Source organism: Corythoichthys intestinalis, chromosome 12, assembly GCF_030265065.1.
Source record: "Corythoichthys intestinalis isolate RoL2023-P3 chromosome 12, ASM3026506v1, whole genome shotgun sequence".
Classification (NCBI taxonomy): domain Eukaryota; kingdom Metazoa; phylum Chordata; class Actinopteri; order Syngnathiformes; family Syngnathidae; genus Corythoichthys; species Corythoichthys intestinalis.
The window spans coordinates 2,023,441-2,045,710 of NC_080406.1; the positions used below are offsets into that span (position 1 = coordinate 2,023,441).

At 40.3% G+C, this 22,270-nt stretch overlaps 1 protein-coding gene across 2 annotated transcripts in view; it reads left to right on the plus strand.

Moving 5' to 3' along the window:
* The first annotated feature begins 7,251 nt into the window (after positions 1–7,251).
* mao (monoamine oxidase) overlaps positions 7,252–22,270 on the plus strand; it is a 61,269-nt gene continuing 46,250 nt past the window's right edge. Inside the window, exon 1 of one of the 2 annotated variants that reach the window (XM_057853249.1) lies at positions 7,252–7,360. In XM_057853249.1, the coding sequence (XP_057709232.1) occupies positions 7,306–7,360 (55 nt within the window). In that variant the 5' untranslated portion in view covers positions 7,252–7,305. The remainder of the gene's footprint in view (positions 7,361–22,270) is intronic. The other variant, XM_057853252.1, reaches the window with a different exon arrangement.

Sequence of the window (22,270 nt, forward strand, 5' to 3'; positions counted from 1 at the left end):
GGCTGCATCCGTCCTGACCCCCGCAAGATTAAAGCCATCCTTGACTGGCCCAGACCGACTACCCGCAAACAGCTCCAGGGGTTCCTAGGCTTTGCAAATTTTTATCGCCGTTTCATACGGAACTATAGCCACTTAGCTGCGCCCCTCACTCAACTTACCTCCTCTCTACGTCCCTATGTCTGGTCGCCGGCAGCCACCGCCGCCTTTGCAGTCCTCAAGAAACATTTCACTACTGCCCCGGTCCTTCTCCATCCTGACCCCTCCAGACCGTTTATAGTGGAAGTCGACGCTTCGGACATAGGTATTGGGGCTGTCTTGTCCCAACGTTCCGCGGAGGACCGGAAGCTACACCCCTGTGCCTTCTTCTCCCGCCGGTTACAGCCGGCGGAGGTGAATTATGACATCGCTAACAGGGAGCTGCTTGCTGTGGTAGCCGCTTTTGAAGAATGGCGCCACTGGCTGGAGGGCGCCAAGGAACCTATTGTCGTCTGGTCAGATCACCGGAATCTGACCTTCATCCGGGCCGCCAGACGCCTCAGCTCCCGCCAGGCACGGTGGGCACAGTTCCTGGACAGGTTCAATTACACTCTTACCTACCGACCTGGTTCCAGCAATACCAAGGCTGATGCCCTGTCACGACTCCATGCACCTGACGAGTCCTCTGCCGAACCAACGCCCATTGTTCCTGCTTCCCGGATTGTAGGGATGGTGACCCTGGACATAGAAGCCGAGGTCGAACGGGCCCAACAGGCTGAGCCCGGCCCTGGCAACTGTCCTCCCAACCGGCTCTTCGTACCAGACTCGATGCGATCCCGGGTGCTTCTGTGGGGCCATTCCAGTCGGTTTGCCTGCCATCCTGGATACCAACGTACCCTCACCTTCCTGAGCCGGAGGTTTTGGTGGCCGACCATGAGGGCGGATGTAAGGGAGTTCGTCGCTGCCTGCGACACCTGTTCCAGAGCCAAGGCATCTCATCAGCCACCAGCTGGCCTTCTGTGCCCTCTTCCAGTGCCCAATCGCCCTTGGTCTCACATTGCTGTGGACTTTGTTTCAGGTTTTCCTCCTTCCCAGGGCAATACCGTCATTCTCACTGTGGTGGATCGATTTTCAAAGGCGGTGCATCTGGTGGCGCTGCCAAAACTCCCCACCTCTGCCGAGATGGCTGATCTGCTTACCCAGCATGTGTTCCGGCTCCACGGGTTTCCCTGCGACATTGTTTCCGACCGGGGACCCCAATTCACGTCTCAGGTCTGGCGTGCCTTCTGCAAAGGTATTGGTGCCGCCGTTAGCCTTTCCTCTGGGTATCACCCCCAAACTAACGGACAGGCTGAACGCACGAACCAGAGCCTTGAGTCAGCCCTCCGCTGTGTGTCAGCTCTTCACCCAACCTCCTGGAGCAAGGATCTGCCATGGGTGGAATATTCTCTCAATACCCTGACCTGTTCCGCCACCGGCAGGTCTCCGTTCGAGGCCTCTCTGGGATACCAACCCCCTCTTTTCTCAGTCCAGGAGTCCGAAGCCTCTGTCCCCTCTGTCCAGGCCCATCTTCGGCGTTGCCAACGGGTGTGGGGGGAGGTCCGCTCCGCCCTACTACGTGCCAACGTGCGCTCCTGCCGTGGGGCCAACCGTCGCCGTACCCCTGCCCCAGTATACCGGACCGGACAAGAGGTCTACCTCTCCTCCGCCGACCTGCCGCTACAAGTGTCATCTAAGAAGTTAGCTCCAAGGTATGTCGGTCCCTTCACAATTGACAGTGTTCTGAGTACCACAGCTGTTCGCCTCAAACTCCCTGCCGCCATGAAGCACGTGCATCCGGTGTTCCACGTCTCCAAGATCAAGCCTGTCTCTTCGAGCCCTCTCATGCCCGCTGCCCCAGCTCCTCCGCCGCCCCAGTTGGTTGATGGGCATCCCCAATGGAAGGTCCGGCGTCTACTGAAGGTCCGTCGTCGTGGCCGCGGCTTTCAGTACCTGGCAGACTGGGAGGGTTACGGCCCGGAGGAACGTTGCTGGATCTCGAAGCGCCTCATCATGTGTCCCTCTCTTCTTCGAGAATTCTACGAGGCAAACCCTGATGCCCCTGGTCGGCCGCCAAGAGGCGCCCCTCGGAGGGGGGGTACTGTTACGGCTCACTCCTCCTCACCTTCACATTCTCCCCACTGACTCTGCTCTGCACACCTGTCACCAATCACCACACCTGCCTCCACTCCACAATCAACCACCTGCCAGTATAAGAGACCGGTCTGCACAACATTTGGCGCCAGAGCTTCACCTCACCACGCATGGTAAAAGTACAGGCCTTCCTTTTGCTCACCTTGCAACTCATCTGTGCTTATTTTTCCTCAACAGCAATACTGAGCCAATCCAGCCTTCCAGCACATTCAAGAAAACTGCAGAGCCACCACTTCTCACCAATTTTCCTTTATTTAATAAACACATCTTGGACTTTGGATTTCTAACTTCTCTTTGCTGTGCTTTTGGGTCACACCGTCTTGCCACCATAACAGTAACAGGGACAAGTCACACTAGGAGAAAACAAACAAAACCTAACAATTTTTAGAATGATTTATGAGACTTTTTTTTGGGGGGGGGGGGGGTTAACCAAGAATCGAGACTGTTTTATGTCCATATCTATACAGAATTTGGGGATTTAAGCATTTATTCACAAGAATTTTCACCAGAAAAGCTCTGTTTACATAAGGCGATGATGATATGGCCCCTACACAAAAAGGATAGCTAAAATCAACTTTTTAAAATAGAAATTAAATGTGTTCAAATGCAAATATTCGTGTCTTAAATATTTTTTCGCGTTCAAAAACATTTTTTTCTATGATTGAATTTTTCTTTTTCTTTAGTGAAGTCATTTTTCGTTTGAAAACATATCTTTTTTTGTTTGAAGCAACTTCATTTTTGATTGAATAATAAAAACACAAATGTGCTAGCCAAAATTTGGCCCAAATGCAAAACAACATTACTTTAATCAAAAAAGTTGCTTCAATCAAAAAAAAAAAAAAAAAAAAATGGACTTCAATCAAAAAAAAAAAAAAAAAGCTTTCAAATGCATTTTTTTTGTTTTGTTTCAAATGTATTTGTTAAATTCAAACACATTTTTTAAATCAAATAATGAAGACACAAATCTACCTCCATATGGCTCCACCCAGGGGATGCAATTTTTGACTGGGGTAACTACATTGGCAAGACTACGGCGGGCGTACCATATTCAATGGATGACGACCTTGGCGAAAAGTATAGCTGTCCTAAGCAGCCTGAATTAGAAATCCCCTCAAGAATGATGGGAAACAAAAAAACGCTCATTTTCAACTTATTATTATAAATAACCTTGCAAGTCAATTTTATTGTTGACACTGCGTTTTGGGGTCATCAACATGTTGTGCCCCCCCGGCTCAAAAGTCAAACTCCGCCTATGGTTCTAGTCCCCATTAACAGCGATAAGTGAGGGATTATCATAGGCGGATCTACTATTCAGGCGAAGTAGGCGATCACCTTAGACCCCCAACCAGTAGGGGGCCCACAACCAGTTGCCCTTGCCCCAACGAGCAAGGGCTTGGGCCACCGGAACCAGCAGCACCCCCAACTATTCGTCATGTATAATTATGTCAGCATACCAAACAAACAAATAACAAAACAAAAAAGAAAGCCATTTGAATGCTGCATTTATATTATCTCTCCCCCACACACACGCACTACAATGGACTGTTCCACAACGACGAACTGAGTATCAGTTGCTTAGCTTTATTTAGCGCCCTTTAGCTTCGCTTAGCTCCGCTTAGCTGTTCTTTAGCTTCACTTAGCTTTCCCGTGTTTTTCACGCGACTAAGCTCGCTATTTTTACAGCTCACTTGCTACTTTACGCGTCTGCTATCGTTTATTTCTAACACATGAGCGAACGTGCGCTCCATGAGAACCAAAGTGCAGCGAAGGAGACATTGAGAACAGGCCGCTAATGCCTCTCTTAACTTTCTTCTTCTTCACACGGGGGGACGGGTATCGATAAGCATTTGCTTTATCCCGTTTTCCTTTGTCTGTCATCGTCTTTTTTTGGGGGGGGCAAATTATTCCTTAGTCTGTGTCAATGTTTGTCCTTTCTGGCCAAAATATCCCACACTCTGAAAGGGTCAATGATTCTGATGATGATGACAATGACAATAAATTCATTCATACACCGAACATAAAATACACGACAGCACACCCTGTGGCGAAACAATGCAGTACAGTTCCAATCAGTCATAAAATAGCACTCAAGAGCTCGTTAACAGCATTTGCTAACGAAAAAAAAAATTAAATCTATTAGTGACACCACAAGCAATGACAACGATTTTTTTTTAACGGAGTGTAAAGCTTTCGGTTAGCGGTTTAGCGAACGTACCTCCGGTGAACATTTCAAAATAAAAGCACATGTTCGTCCTATAAATAACGATTTCTGGAGTTAATCCCACATACTTCAGAATTAATATTATAATATGTAGAATAAATATTACAGAATACAGATTCTACTCTAAGAATAGCTTTCAAATGACACTCTTTGTGACAATATGATTGGCAATGAATAATTTATAATTATTATACTACTATTATATATAGTAATATACTATATGATAATGCTAGAATTTTTTGAAGAATTGTTCTGAATCATGTTGGAAAGGCAAAGTCACTGTTCTGAATCTGTTTACTTTCCATTCTTTTGCACAAGTAAATGCTATCAGCATTTAACTTTAATTGTTCATTTGTGATTAATTATTGTTATTTACATGATTATTTGTATTTTAATAAAGAATTTAAGTGTTCCAAGATAGTTTTGTGAATTAATAATCCACTGACTAATCAGGAGAAAATTTGTCGTTTAGGACAGCCCTAGTGTACCAGAACATATTTCCTCCACACCCTTCTCACCTTTTTAACCCCTGACCCATGAAGAGGGCCCCTGGATATGTTTGCCTTGGGCCCCAAAATTGCCAAGTCCGCCACTGAATACAGTAGTGGTTTCAATGAAGCAGGAAAAAAAAAAGAATTGTGTATCTGCTTTCTTTACAGGTAGTCCCCGGGTTACAAACAAGTACTGTTTCAATGCTGGCGACGTAGCCCAAACTTCCGCGTAAGTTGGAGTTAAGCTTTTTTTTTTTTTTTTTTAAAATAACTATCCAAAAGTCCAAAAGTAATTTGTTTAACAATGGAGTATACACTGCCCTCGGGTGGCAGCGTTGTGTCTGGCAGGACTGTTGCCTTGTATGACTGAGAAGCAGACTCAGACGTCTGTGGATAAAGGAAAGCTGCACTTTGGTTTGACCCACATCAGGCTGTAAGTTGTTTCAGCTAATATATATTATTATGGGTTTAGGGTTTCTTTTTTACCCGATTCCGATCAGGTACATACAGACAAACTGTAAATATTGGTGCTGTACGATATGACGAGAGACTGTATATTGTCGTTTTTAACAAAGGAAATTTGAAGGATTTCAGGTTGTCCATTGCATGCCACCATTTTTATGAAAGCAAAAAGGTTGGACACCACTGAGCTATATATTAATCATTACAATTGACCCATCACCCAATGTCAAAATATCATACCCCCCCCCAAAAATAGGAAATAATTCAAACTCACGTTTAGGGGTGTGACAAAATATCGAAATGGTGATATATCGTGATACTTTGTATCTCAAAAGGTTATTGATATGCTCCTGTCAAGAATCGAGATATGGTTTAAAAAAGGGTGACCATATTTTGATTTCTAAAAAAAGAGGACACTCAGCCTGGCCTCAAGATACTTGAATTTTACTCGAAGTTCACTCAAAGATGCCTATATCACTTTAATATATTTAAAGTGTGCCCCCTCACTCTGGATGGAAAAATGCAGTTTGAAAAAAAAAAAAAAAAAAAGAGACTTAAAAAAAAAGTATATACATATAATGCAGACCCATAGAAATGTAGTCCAGTCAATACACATACACACAGTAGGCTATGTGCCAACTAAACATTTTTATAAATGACTATCATCATTGTCCTTGACAAATTGTTATTCCCATTCAATTGATGTTGTCATTCAATGTTCTAGATTGCACACAAACAAAATCCGAAATAAACTGACAAACTATTCAATTAGCATGTTTCCAAACGGAGCAGTTCAAAACTACGTTTCCCATAATGCCTAACGCGGTTTAGCTTACTGATAGCTAGCTGAGGCAAAAATCAAACTTTGCTATCAAAGTTTACAATCATCGGTAGCGCGCCGATGCGACACCGAACGGGATTTTACAGTCAAACTCTGACAGATGTCAACAGTTGCCATTATATACGTATTTATCATAAAAAATAAAAAATAAAAAAAAAACAGGCATTGTGGCCAAATCGTCAACCCAGTAGATGGCGGTAATGTCTCATGATAGGGGTAAACGGCCAACAAAAACAAGAAGAACTAATACTTCCCTCCATTCTAGTAGGAGCCATGTCAACTGCTGCCACCCAGCGGCCGGAGGGATTCTCTTCAAATTGGTCCCTTGAAAAATCATAAAAACCGGACATTTTTATGAATTTATAAAACCCGCCCGGACCACGAGGACACTACGTGAAAGTAGGGCTTGTCCGGGCAAAAGAGGACGTTTGGCCACCGTAGTTTAAAAAGGTGTCAATTTAAAAAATTTTTTTTTAAAAGGCTGCCATTGATGGTGCTCAACGCCAAATCCATTTAGACTGGAAAATTTTGTTCATTCAAAACCAGAGCATTTACAGTCATTCGGTCTGATTTTCGGGGCATTTACAGGTCACTTTCTGTTCATTTTAGGGCATTTCCAGGTCATTTCCTGTTGAGTTTGAGTCACTGCCTATTCATTTGTGTGATTCCTAGGTCACGTCCTGTTCTGTAACTCAAAATAAACAGCAAGTGACCCATAAAATACCCCAAAATCAACAGGAAGTAACTGAAAATCAACAGGTAAATGACCTTAAACTGCATGTGACACGAAAAAGCATGTTTATTTCATAATTTTATGCTCCTGAATGATATGGCCCCAAAATTGCCAACTCCGCCACTGGGGATTATTGTATTATCTTGAAGTAACAAATTTTTGGCTACTTTACCCATCAACGAGAATGTGTTGTACAGTTTTTGTACAAAATATCAAAAGCCTGTTACTGTTTGTATATATAATTCCTTCTTTTTCCTGGGGGCGGAGTCCTTCGGGGGATGCACGCCCGCCAGCTCCCTCCCGCCCACACATATCGGTTTATAATCCAGATGCGCCCCTGTCATGAACGCAGCAGCAAGCAGGACGACGAAAAGCATTTTGGAGCACGATGACGGCGCCCGGCAACATCTACGACGTGATCGTAGTCGGCGGAGGAATATCAGGTGAGCGACGCCTGACTTTATCCATGAATCCGTACGTTGGGAAAAAGCCCCTCGGCGCCCTAGAAAGGCTCTAAGTAGATTCGCTTGATGCGAGTGAGGAGGTGACAACTGTTGCGCCGAATGCTCTGGACTGCTACTTACTCCGAATAACCAGTTTGGACGCAACAATAAAACGTGTGGGATGAGCGGCAGCTGCAGCAGCAGTAAATGAGAGCTAATCATCCGTAGACAGCACACTTTGCATTACATAAGAGTAGGAGCGGGGGGTGAATGGGTAGTGGGCTCTGCTAACCTTTAGCTTGATTCAATATTAACACAGACTTGTTGGCATTTTCATGCTATGGTACAACATTTTAGAATACCGTCTAGGGGTGGGAACCTCTGCCAGTTCCTCACGATACGATTTGCGATACAAGGCTCACGATATGGCGATACGGCAATTATTGATACAAGGTCAGGAAATCATTCCACCATATTCTAATAAACATAAAAACAAGCTATTCTTATCATTCCGCTGTGAATTGAAATCAGTTTGTCACTACTAGACGCCAAAGCTTTTTGAAGTGGGAGAGAATGAACGTGCCTCTCACTTCAAACGGCTTGGACTGGGGTCATTTTCAGGTCATTTCCTGTTGATTTTCGCTCACTTCATGTTGATTATGGGGCATTAATAGATTGGAACAACAATCTGCCGTGATTTTTAATAGGTTGGTCACTAGTAGAGCTGTCCTGACTAGTCGACATAGTCGGTAACACTTTACAATAAGGTTCCCTTAATTAACATTAGTTAATGCATTTATAGACAATAACTCATGTTTAAGGAGCATGACAACAATTCATTTAATCCCTTATCTAACATTTATAAGTATATTAATTAACATGAGTTAATGCATTAGTTAATGCATAACCAGACACTAACTAATAGTTTAGTAAAATTAAAATGTGTATAAATATATATATATATATATATATATATATATATATATATATATCCTATATATATCTATACTACCTATACTAGGGCTGTCAAAATTATCGCGTTAACGCGCGGTAATTAATTTGAAAAATTAATCACGTTAAAATATTTGACGCAATTAACGCACATGTCCCGCTCAAAAAGTATTCTGCCTTTTGGTAAGTTTTACAGCAAGGCTTTTTGTGCTGTCCAACAGCGAACTCTTGTGGTCGCTTTGCGACATGGTTTATTGTTTTCTTGCCAGTTCATTATGGCTGCACGACGTCTCGGGCTGATAATGTTGTGCTAATATATTCCTTGGACAAGATTTGTCCATAAGTATAGTTGTTGTAAAGAATGTACATATTATGTTAGTGAGCGAAATGTTATATTTTTTGTATGAGACGCTTTTTGTTTATGTTTAGTGAACCTGTATAGCGTGCTAAGCTAACGTTGTTGCTAATGCAATGCTTGTGTACTTTTTGTAGTTTTACAACGGTCTAAAGAGGACAATGGTTTGAGGCCATTTTATTAATAAATCAGATGAAAAAGGAAGAAGCCTAATTATTAAGGCGTCGTTCACTAGCTGCCTAGCTTTGGAAAAAGTAGACGCTTCGGAGTGAGGACAGCATAGACAGACTTAAATAACAGTAGAGTGAAATGCCCACTAGTCTTTATGTACCGTATATTGAATGTATATATATCCATCTTGTGTCTTATCTTTCCATTCCAACAATTTATTTTACAGAATATATATATATATATAATTTACAGAAAAATATGGCATATTTTATAGATTGTTTGAATTGCGATTAATTGCGATTAATTACGATTAATTAATTTTTAAGCTGTAATTAACTCGATTAAAAATTTTAATCGTTTGACAGCCCTAATATATATATATATATATATATATATATATATATATATATATATATATATATATATATATATATATATATATATATATATATATATATATAGGCCTATATAAGGTTAGGGTTTAGGGTTTATTGAATTAAGCATTTATAATTTCTTAGTTAAGGGACACGTGCTACACTTTACAATAAGGGTCCAAAAAGCATTCTGTAATGGTTAATAAAGGTTAAGTAATACTTAATTAAGGTTAAGGTAAAGTAATAATTATGAGGTACGTTACCTTAATTAACCTTGACTGAATGTTTTTTGGACCCTTATTGTAAAGTGTAGCACTTGTGTCCCTTAACTAAGAAATTATAAATGCTAAGTTAACAAACTCTAACCCTATATAGGCCTTTATATATTTTTAATTTTACCAAACTATTAGTTCCTGTCTGGTTATGCATTAACTAAAGCATTAACTAATGCATTAACTAATGTATTAACTCATGTTAATTAATATAATAATACATGTAAGATAAACAATTATATTAATTATTGTAATGTTACTTAAACATTAGTTATTGTCAAAAAATGCATTAACTAATGTTAATTAAAGTGTATGTCAACACCTGGGGAAATGCTAATATTCCATCATTTATCCATAAACGAATGCCTTTTGGATTCATATCATGTCACTTCGTGTAATTACACACATCGCAACACCAAGAAAATGAGAGAAATTTGGGTCAATTTCAAGCTAAAAAGACCCGCCCCCGAGATCCCGGAAATCTGGCAGATTGTGGGCGTGACATCAAAACAAGGAAACAACCAGCTCAGTGCTTTAGTACTGAATGGCGGCGATGATGGCGGACAAGTACGTTTCTAGTTGCAGCGACGAATCCGACGTAACGAACATTCTTCTAATGGTGACGAGGAGAGTTATGAACCTTTCTTTGGTGTTTTGGGTTATCAATTTGAGCCCAAACGAAAGCCAATGCAGCCTAATGAAAGGATCATTGAGGGGAGCAATCACACTGATGAAACCCCGACAACAGTTCGTGTGGGAAACACCAAATGGTATGTTTTGCATTTCTTTTTGTGAAGCTGATACACCGTGACCGCAAAATAAAGTAATGTATAGAATAATTATCATTCAATATGCTATCATCGGTTTCGCTCTGCCAGCCGACACAAATATGAATGGGATTAGAGCAGGGGTCCCCAACCTTTTTTGCACCACGGACCGGTGTGATTTGGGTCTTTTTTTTCACGGACCGGTGTCCCTCTTTTATATTCAGTTGGACTCTCAATGTTATCCAATGGTGCTAAAAAACTATTTACACCACAAACATACATGTGCAACACGGAAATGGCGTAAATTAACGCTTAATGACACGGCGAAGTCGTTAAGTGAGAGGGCTACGTGCAGTTGTTGTGTGCGCCAAACATGGCAAACGTAAGTTAATATTCCTTTCTTTAAAGAAAGTTTGTAGTGTATACTTAGGAATCGCTGCATTGGCGGTCCTTTTTAACGTTACGCGCATGCCAACTTTGTCAGAACACCGGAAATGTGCGGCAGAAAAATACAGCAAATATAAAATAGCATTTGTTTTTAGCCCCGTCGTGTTAAGTGCAGGGAAAAAATACAACTCACCCGCTGAATCAGTGGGAGGGCCGAGTTTGTTTCGTTGAGACGAGATGGGAGAGTGAGAGAAACTAGCATCAAGCTAGCGATGTTGGAAATTGTAGCACAGTTTTCAGCGCGCTCCAAGCGATGTCGGGATATTCCGAAATGACTTTAATTCAGAACTTCGGTAGAGTCGTTGTCTCAAATGTACGTTTAAGTCGCCATGATTTGCCATCTCTACAAGCTGATATTTCTGTTCCACAGACATGCTCGAATCACTCGATTTATTCACATACGGGTCACGAATTCACTCCTTCGCAGTTCGTGGGTCTTTAGCGATTGGGAAGTAGCATAAATTCTGTTTTCTTTGAGGTTGTAGGCACATCTTCTGGCTCGTCAGGTTCCCGTTTCCCTGTAAAATTGCATCAATTAGCCCTCTTAGCACTGACAAACTTTACTCATTGTCTGCGTAGTCCAGCTCTTTTTCTCGCGTTCGGGAACTCATGGGTACTACATTGCGACAAATGGCTATTTGTAAACCACATAGCTTGACAGGTTTGAACCATTTTAGCGATTTTTGGATAAAACACGAACGCAACTCTCTCGTAGATAAACAACGATGGCACCTGCCTCACCCTTTTGTTTCCTTGTTATGACGTCGCCGCCCCATTCGGCTGTTTCCGGAACACTTTCGGAAATGTTCGTCATTTTCGATCTATTTTCGATAATTGCTCATTAATGTGATTGATTTTTTTGTTAACTTTATCAATATTTGTTATCTTGGCACATAACGGTTCTATTGATGTCTCACACCCCTTTGCGTTTTCATACCCTTTAAGGGACCCTTATCGTAAAGTCTTACCACATACCGGTAGTCGACATCGTTTATGACGTAAATGCGTCGACGAGCACAACATCCCGTATATAAAGGCCTATATAGGGTTAGGGTTTGTTAACTTAGCATTCATAATTTCTTAGTTAAGGGATACATGTGCTACACTTTACAATAAGGGTCCAAAAAACATTCAGTCATGGTAATTAAGGTAACGTACCTCATAAGTATTACTTAACCTTAACCTTAATTAAGGTAACGTACCTCATAAGTATTACTTAACCTTTATTAACCTTTACAGAATGCTTTTTGGACCCTTATTGTAAAGTGTAGCACATGTGTCCCTTAACTAAGAAAGTATAAATGCTAAGTTAACAAACCCTAACCCTATATAGGCCTTTATATATTTTTAATTTTACCAAACTATTAGTTCCTGTCTCGTTATGCATTAACTAAAGCATTAACTAATGCATTAACTCATGTATTACCTCATGTTAATTAATATAATAATAAATGTTAGATAAACTATTATATTAATTATTGTAATGTTACTTAAACATTAGTTATTGTCAAAAAATGCATTATCTAATGTTAATTAAGAGACCCTTATTGTAAAGTCTTACCACATACCGGTAGTTGACATCGTTCATGACGTAAATGTGTCGACGAGCACAACATCCCATTGATAGTTAATGAAGTGTTAAAAAATATATGCGGTGAAAGTTGAGAGTGTCGGACGCTCGGTATGCAAGCTGGGAAAGCAGCACAAAGCAAAAAAAGCGCAACAGAGTGGCCGAAACCTTGATTTACACTGAGGCAAATAAGTATTAAGTTCTCCCACTTGAAAATATTAGAGAGGCCTGTGATTGTCAACCATAAAACCTCAACCATGAGAAACAGAATGTGGAAAAAAAACCAACAAGCTGGCAGATCGTAAGTCCATCTAACTAAAGACATGTATTATTGCAATATCTAAGCCTGTCGCGATATGCAATGAGTCCATTTATCGCACGGTAAATAAAAAAGAGGGCGGTAATTTTCACGGCTGTGTTTTATCGGCGTGCATACGTTTGTGCCGTCCAATGGCATATGAGACTCCCGTTCCTTTCACAGATGTTTATTGGTCATCAACACGCCATAGAATTAAAGTTCAGACATACAGCATAAGGAAACACATGTATGTTAAACACTGTAAACATTAGCATTGCTACATTGAAGCTAATGGGGGGAAAAAGACGACCTACTTTAGCCTGCCAGTTTTCTCCAAAACGCAAACTTGCGGTTTAAAGGTGACACTTCAAACAAGAACCATAGCTGGTTAGCAGCATTTGCAAATGAAAAAAATGAAGAAGAAAAAAATCATTACTGCCACCACATGCAATGACGAAAAGTGCTTTTTTTTGTGGAGCGTAAAGCTTACAGTTAGCCGTTTAGCGAACGTACGTCCGGTGAACATTTTGAAATAAAAGCACGTCATAATCGTCATTTCTGGAGTTAATCCAACATATTTCAGAAGTCTGATTCTACACTAAGAATAGCTTTAAAATGACACCCTTTATGAAAAATCAGATTCACAATGAATAATTATTATACTATTATTATCAATAGTAGTATACTATCATATTAATGCCAGATATTTTTTAAAGATTTATTTTGAATCATGTTGGAAAGGCGAAGTCAGTGTTCTGAATCTGTTTACATTCCATTCTTTTGAGCTAGTAAATGCTATCAGCATTTGACCTCATTATTTATTTGTGCTTTATTATTGTTCGTTTGTACTTTAATAAAGAATGTAAGTGTTCCAAAATGTTTTTGTGCAATAATAGGCATCAACAAATATTTCATTGCTTAATTAGCAAGGAAAAAATATCGACTAATTGTAAAAATAGTATCGGGAGAAAATTAGTCGTTTGGGACAGCCCGAGTCACTATTAGACGTCCAAGCTGTTTAACCCTTTACACTTCGAGCATTTTGTGTGAAACAAGGAGTTGATTTTTCTTTGAGTATTTATAAACTAAAACACAATTCAAACATTCTTTGTTGCACATCTTTGAATTCCTAACTCACCAAAAGGATTTATGTCATGAACTTTTTTCCAAACTACCGTATTGGCCCGAATAAAAGACGGCCCTGATTATAAGACGACCTCCTCTTTTTCAAGACTCAAGTTTGAAAAAACTTTTTGAACACCAAATTAATTTTTATACGGAAAATAATTACAGTACATCCGAAACAAATGAGTATAACAATATATTTGAGAGAAAAAGCATGTTATTTTGCCTCATTCAAATCTAAATATCTGAATATTTAATTATATAAACTAGGGTTGTCAAAGGATTAAAATTTTTAATCGAGTTAATTACAACTTAAAAATCAATTAATCGTAATTAATCGCAATTCAAACCATCTATAAAATATGCCATATTTTTCTGTAAATTATTGTTGGAATGGAAAGATAAGACACAAGATGGATATATACATTTAACACATAAGTACTGTATTTGTTTATTATAACAATAAATCAACAAGATGGCATTAACATTATTAACATTCTGTTAAAGCGATTCATGGATAGAAAGACTTGTAGTTCTTAAAAGATAAATGTTAGTACAAGTTATAGAAATGTTATATTAAAACCCTCTAAATGTTTTCATTTTAATAAAATTTGTAAAATTTTTAATCGAAAAATAAACTAGTAGCCCACCATTGTTGATGTCAATAATTACACAATGCTCATGGGTGCTGAAGCCTATAAAATCAGTCGCACCCAAGCGCCAGCAGAGGGCGACAAAACTCCAAAAAATACAAGTAACAAGTGGACATTTGCACTGTGCTGTCATTGTAATCTGTTTGAGCGGGCCATGTGCGTCAAATATTTTAACATGATTAATTTGAAAAATTAATTACCGCCCGTTAACGCGATAATTTTGACAGCCCTAATATAAACTAAAGTGCACTCACATTCGTAAATGAATGGCTTCTGGTTTTTGAAATGTAAATAAACCAAATCTATTGTGATAAAACAACAAAATTGCAATAACTGCATTAACCATCAAAGTGAAGTCTAACTGTAACTGTAGTCTTGAAACAAATCTGAATAAGGAAAAGCATTGCAATAAAATAATGCAAACTGAGAGTAAACTTGAGAGTAACTGAGATCTGTCATGACAACATCGCTTCAGTCATATCTGGTGCCATCTAGTGTCGTGAATGGGTATAATGTCTAGACCTCGAATATAAGACGACCCCCTCTTTTTCGTTCTTATTTCAATGCAAATAACACCGTCTTATGTTCGGGCCAATACGGTATTTACATTTTTGAAAGTGTCATAACTAGCTAAAATTGAAGAATTTCAAATGCCAGATATGGAAATTTCACACACATTTCGAATGAAACTATAAATCTTATTAAGGTTTTTTAGCTTTAATTTTAAATATTGCACATCGAGGTCATTTACATTCCAAAAAAATGTACTTTTTTTTGACAATAGTTTGTAAACAATAGACATTATTGTCATTAAAGGTTCAACAATTAATTAATCGACAACTAATCGATTAGCAAATTAATGGACAACTATTTTGATAATCGATTAATCGTTTGGTACGTTCAACATGTGTAAATTCTTGAAATTATAACATCTCAGTTGAAAATATGATTAGATATCTGGAGAGGTGCGTGACGTTATCACTCGAAATTAATATCTCAAAAACGATAGCTGCACAAAGATTTTTATAGCACAATTTTTTCTATAAATTTACGTCTGATTAAATTTATTTTAATCTAATTTAATTAGCTCATTTTTAGAATAATTTAGGAGACTAGCTTGCCCACTAAAATTTGTTTTCGCGACAGGCCTAATTTATAGCACCAAAGCTATTATCTTTTTTTTTTGTTTGTTCTTCCAGACAATTCTTCATAACACCAGCCAAGGTGACAAAACAACTGTCTGCTCAATTTATTAAATGGCGGGTAAACATTGTTCAGTGCAGCAGAAGACTATTGATCTTGCAGTTGTCTTGTTCCCGCTGCAAGCTAATAAATTATTGTGTGTCCCCGCTCTTTAAAACTCGCGTTATGAAACGAGCAGTCTAATATTCATTGTCGTCGTAAAAATATAAAACAGTTTCTCAAAAAAGACAGGTACAAAACGCCTTCCCAAAACATTGTCATATCTAAATTAGGGATGTCCCGATCCAGGTTTTTGTACTTCCGATCCGATACCGATATTGTTTTGCACTTCCGATCCGATACCGATACTAGCCGATACCGATACCGGCCTATCTGAGCATGTATTAAAGTTATTTAGCCTCCTTACTTAGTTGTCAGACTCATTTTGAAAAGGTTTTAGTATTCTTGATAACAACTAGCTAGCTGAATCAGGTGAGTTTGAATAACACACAACAGTTGGTAACAAGAAACTGACCTGTTTATTCAGTGACAAACACGAAACATTATAAATAACAAACAGAAATGGCATAGTCAGTCAGTAAAACGTGCAAATAATATTGTAAACTGTCAGTGGAAAATCTCACAAACCCCCCCAAGCTATTAGATGCTTTTAATGTTTCGTTCGTTAATTACAAAAATTGTATAAAAAGCCTCTCAGGTGTAAAAAAACGACTATTTCAGTATCAAGTTAACATTTTAAAACAGTAAATAAAATACTCAAGTCCCCATTCTTTATCAGCAGCTTTAAAATTCATTTAATTTTGCGAATCAACTGTTAAAGTTGTTAAAATTGCTCCCGTTATTCCATAATTTCCTTTCCGTCTACTATTGACATGTGAAAGTTTTAAAACTGTTTTGAAGATAGATTCAAGTCAAGATTTTGCCAATTTAGGAGTATTTTAGATAAAGAGTTAATTAGGTTCGCTTGGAAGGTTCACAACAGCCTACTCGGGAAGTCTTTTTCTTTAAGATGGCGGCTGTTTACTAACGCATCTAGTTTTCAATACTTCAATGTTGCTAACGCAGTCGAGTCTGTCGTTTTGTATCTAGTTCTATATACATATGATATCTATTATCTCCAGTAAAACGACGTTGACGTAGTTTGTAGCGGCTGTCAGCAGCAGTCAGGTATTCTTGTGTTTTAATCCAGCGGCATGAGTTGAGCTAAAGCCGTGAGTTGAGCATTGGCATTACCCGGGTCTATGACAAGCATGATGTGTACTCTCGGAACGCAGTGCGGTCCGTTTCTCATTGCGTCCCGAAGACCGCGCTGTGTATTAGTTCCGCTTTACTTGACATATTTCAATAATCGGAATTTGGATGTTTGTGAATCGCTCTCGAATCTTCGACGGCCGAATCGCTCAAGGATGTAATGACGGCTGGGCATGTTGTACCGTGGTTCTAAGTGTTGGATGGTGCGTCTTTACTCACGAGGGATAATGGCTCGTCATCCAGAATGAATTCTTCGGCAATGACTCTTGTTATTCCCTGGGCTTTGGGACTGTCGAGTGCCAATTTGTCACGCACAGCAAAAGTTTCTGCCAGTGTTAGTTGCATAGGACTTTTCTTTTTGTCTTCAGTTTTCTTAATATACTCCTCATATTGTTTGTGGTGGTATTTCACGAAATGCTTGATTAGGTTGGTTGTATTAAAACTTTTTACAGCTTTACCACCACGCTTGACTTTATTGTGGCATATGTTGCACTCTGGCTCTTCGTCTTTGTCGTCCTTTAAGGTGAAATGATCCCACACAGATGAAATTTTTACCGATAAAGTCTGTCGGTAAATTGGGAGACGGTAATGTAGTTTGTTGAAGGTGTGCCGTAAAATGCGGACCGGACTTTAGGGAAATCGAACAAAAACTGGAATGGATTATGTAAATCGGTGCGCTGGAAAACCCGGACCGGACTTTCAAAAAAACTGGATCGGAAGTCTGGATCGGAATTTTTCTTGTGTCTTATCTTTCCATTCCAACAATAATTTACAGAAAAATATGGCATATTTTATAGATGGTTTGAATTGCGATTGATTACGATTAATTCATTTTTAAGCTGTGATTAACTCGATTAAAAATTTTAATCGTTTGACAGCCCTAATAATAATGTGTTAATAATTTCACACATAAGTCGCTCTGGAGTATAAGTCGCACCTCCAGCCCAACTATGAAAAAAAACTGCGACTTAAAGTCAGAAAAATACGGCACTTATTTTTCCCCCTTCTGTCATTGTTTGCATGCTGTCCTCATTAAAATATGAATATCTATAAATGTTTGAGTGGTTTTAGTTATAGCAGACACTGTATTTTCATCCATGTGATTTTATGCAGAAATGTGAGAAATTCCAAAAGGTTGATACTTTTTAATACTACTGTTTAGTTGAGGTACCACTGCATAAAAACCCAAATATTACCATGTGTTTCACAACAAGCAAGCCTGGAAACTGGAGAGGACACCAGTGAGTGGGAGTGTAAGGTTAAAGCTAAACCAAACACGATTACGATGCAGGCTAACTTGCTAACATGCATTAAGAAAACGTCACACAGTGAACATAGTATGACAGAAACTCGTTGTCGTCTCGTCAGAGAAAAACTGGCATTCGTCTCGTTATTCTTTAGTCTACCAATACTATACAATCCCAATAATCTTGTCATTGTCATGAAAAAATTGTTCGTCGACGAAATATCTTCGTTGACGAAAACAATGTTCTGTAAGTTGTTGTGTTTTTTTCTACCGTTGTGCAATGATGCTTCCTTTGTGTCATCCGTTCTTTTCGGTCGACGCCCTTTTTAACAAAGCGTTCATTTTGCCCGTCAATCTGAGCCGTTGAGGTTAGCGTCGTTGCCAATTCTATTCAAGCGACGATGACAAACGATGACCAAACAAGCTAACTCAATAAGGCCGGCTTGTTTGTCACATTAGAGGGTTGTAACATCACCATTTGTTTGCGGGTATCAAACATTCAGGGTCCAATCGATGACCAATTCCCTCTGCGCTTGAAACGCAATTGTCCTTTTGCTACTTAAGACCGCCGCCCATTGGCAGCGGTTCGGTTCCCCGGGGGGCAGGGTGACTTTTCCGTCCGACGTTAACGCCTTGTGACAGCCGCTTATCACAATAAGGAGGAGGAGAGGGGAGGAGAAGAAGCAGAGGGAACTACTTCTTCCTTTTTTGTGTCAGCAGAGGGAACTTCTTCCTGCGTTTTGTCCGCATAGCACAAAACAAATAAAATCGGCAGAGAATGTTGTTGTGTTATGACTGAGAATTAACCTGGCACACCAGATTACTTAAGTTCTATACAGTGGGGCAAATAAGTATTTAGTCAACCACTAATGGTGCAAGTTCTCCCACTTGAAAATATTAGAGAGGCCTGTAATTGTCAACATGGGTAAACCTCAAGTATGAGAGACAGAATGTGGAAAACCCCCCCAGAAAATCACATTGTTTGATTTTTAAAGAATTTATTTGCAAATAATGGTGTAAAATAAGTATTTGGTCAATACCAAAAGTTCATCTCAATACTTTGTTATGTACCCTTTGTTGGCAATAACGGAGGCCAAACGTTTTCTGTAACTCTTCACAAGCTTTTCACACACTGTTGCTGGTATTTTGGCCCATTCCTCCATGCAGATCTCCTCTAGAGCAGTGATGTTTTGGGGCTGTTGTTGGGCAACACGGACTTTCAACTCCCTCCACAGATGGGGTTGAGATCTGGAGACTGGCTAGGCCACTCCAGGACCTTGAAATGCTTCTTACTGTTGAAATTCGCCCCCCCGGCCAAGGCGCGCGGGAACAGCGACGGCCGAACAAAGTGCCGCTCTGCCGATGCTGCCCCCGCGCGCGCCAACCGGGAAGGCAGAACTTCGCGCGTTCTCTTCTTATTTTTAACCCTTCGTACTGACTCCATCTTTCAAAAGCTTGAAGAACACTCACCGAAAACAGGTTGACAATTTATTCGTTGACAATGGTAAAAACAAGGCAAAAACAGACGACGGAGGGACAATTCTGGATCCAAAACAAGGCTACATGTTTCCGAGCAGCAAAAATCTGTGTTATCTCAGTGTCCGGTCTTTTTAAAGTCTTTGCTGAAGCGGGCCGTGTCGAAGGCGTGTCCGAAGGTGTGTCTGGGCGTTGCTTTTGGGTCTTCCCCTCGGTGGCCGGTTTTGGGCGGCTTAGGTTCGTGCGCGGATTGGGACGCCCGCTATCAACTTTGCTGTCGGGCTGGCTGTATTTGTTTTAGGACAAAGCGCTTTGTCCTTGGAGTTTTCTGGGAGAGCTGATTGCTAGAGTTGGTGCGTCAATCTTGTGATAAGACGGCATTGTGTTTCTCTTCTATTTCTTCTCATTAAACTATGGTGTGCTATTTATTTTATATTAGTAGTGTAGTCCTACCGTAAATATGAAAATGATACTATTTCCTGATTAATTATATTACGTGTGTTAGAGTAATGCAAATAGTTAGACGGTGCCTACGGGAACCTGTACCATATGTATGTGTTAGACTATATATGTGTTAGACTAATGCAAACAATTATATGGTGTGTGCGATGACGATATCTTTTCCCCTTCATTACGAAGCCACTCCTTTGTTGCCCTGGCTGTGTGTTTGGGATCATTGTCGTGCTGAAAGACCCAGCCACGTCTCATCTTCAATGCCCTTGCTGATGGAAGCAGATTTTCACTCAAAATCTCTCGATACATGGCCCCATTCATTCTTTCCTTTACACACAGTCGTCCTGGTCCCTTTGCAGAAAAACAGCCCCAAAGCATGAGGTTTCCACCCCATGCTTCACAGTGGGTATGGTGTTCTTCGGATGCAATTCAGTATTCTTTCTCCTCCAAACACGAGAACCTGTGTTTCTACCAAAATGTTCTATTTTGGTTACATCTGACCATAACACCTTCTCCCAGTCCTCTTCTGGATCATCCAAATGCTCTCTAGTGAACCGCAGACGGGCCTGGACATGTACTTTCTTCAGCGGGGGGACACGTCTGGCAGTGCAGGATTTGAGTCCCTGGCGGCGCATTGTGTTACTGATAGTAGCCTTTGTTACTGTGCAGCTGCAAGTCGCTTGGGGTATGTTTCTATCAGTTTTGCACATCGAGAGACAGACTGACATTCTTGCCCATTCTTCCTTGCAAAACAGCTCCAGCTCAGTGAGGTTGGATGGAGAGTGTTTGTGAACAGCAGTCTTCAGCTCTTTCCACAGATTCTCGATTGGATTCAGGTCTGGACTTTGACTTGGCCATTCTAACACCTGGATACGTTTATTTTTTAACCATTCCAATGTAGATTTGGCTTTATGTTTTGGATTATTGTCCTGTTGGAAGATAAATCTCCGTCCCAGTCTCAGGTCTTGTGCAGATACCAACAGGTTTTCTTCCACAATGTTCCTGTATTTGGCTGCATCCATCTTCCCGTCAATTTTAACCGTCTTCCCTGTCCCTGCTGAAGAAAAGCAGGCCCAAACCATGATGCTGCCACCAACATGTTTGACAGTGGGGATGGTGTGTTCAGGGTGATGAGCTGTGTTGCTTTTACGCCAAGCATATAGTTTTGCATTGTGGCCAAAAAGTTCAATTTTGGTTTCATCTGACCAGAGCGCCTTCTTCCACATGTTTGGTGTGTCTCCCAGGTGGCTTGTGGCAAACTTTAAAGGAGGCTTTTTATGGATATCTTTGCGAAATGGCTTTCTTCTTGCCACTCTTCCATAAAGGCCAGATTGGTGCAGTGTACTGTCCTATGGACAGACTCTCCCACCTCAGCTGTAGATCTCTGCAGTTCATCCAGAGTGCTCATGGGCCTCTTGGCTGCATCTCTGATCAGTTTTCTCCTTGTTTGAGAAGAAAGTTTGGAAGGACGGCCGGGTCTTGGTAGATTTGCAGTGGTCTGATGCTCCTTCCATTTCAATATGATGGCTTGCACAGTGCTCCTTGAGATGTTTAAAGCTTGGGAAATCTTTTTGTATCCAAATCCGGCTTTAAACTTCTCCACAACAGTATCTCGGACCTGCCTGGTGTGTTCCTTGGTTTTCATAATGCTCTCTGCACTTTAAACAGAACCCTGAGACTATCACAGAGCAGGTGCATTTATACGGAGACTCGATTACCTACAGGTGGATTCTATTTATCATCATCGGTCATTTAGGACAACATTGGATCATTCAGAGATCCTCACTGAACTTCTGGAGTGAGTTTGCTGCACTGAAAGTAAAGGGGCCGAATAATATTGCACGCCCCACTTTTCAGTTTTTGATTTGTTAAAAAAGTTTAAATTATCCAATAAATGTTGTTCCACTTCACGATTGTGTCCCACTTGTTGTTGATTCTTGACAAAAAAATTAAATTTCATATCTTTATGTTTGAAGCCTGAAATGTGGCGAAAGGTTGCAAGATTCAAGGGGGCCGAATACTTTTGCAAGGCACTGTATGTCTTCCATTTTCTAATAATTGTTCCCACAGTTGATTTCTTTACACTAAGCCAGTACTTCTCAAATAGTGGGGCGCGCCCCCCTGGGGGGGCGCAGAGCGATGCCAGGGGGGACGCATGTGACCTTGGGGAACATGTTTTTTTTTTTTTTTTTTTTTTTGCCGTACTGGAATAAAGTGTACTTGCACATCCACTCAGTAGGTGGCAGTGGTGCTCTCATTTTCAGAGTGCGCGCAGTATTTTTGAACTAAGGAAGAGCA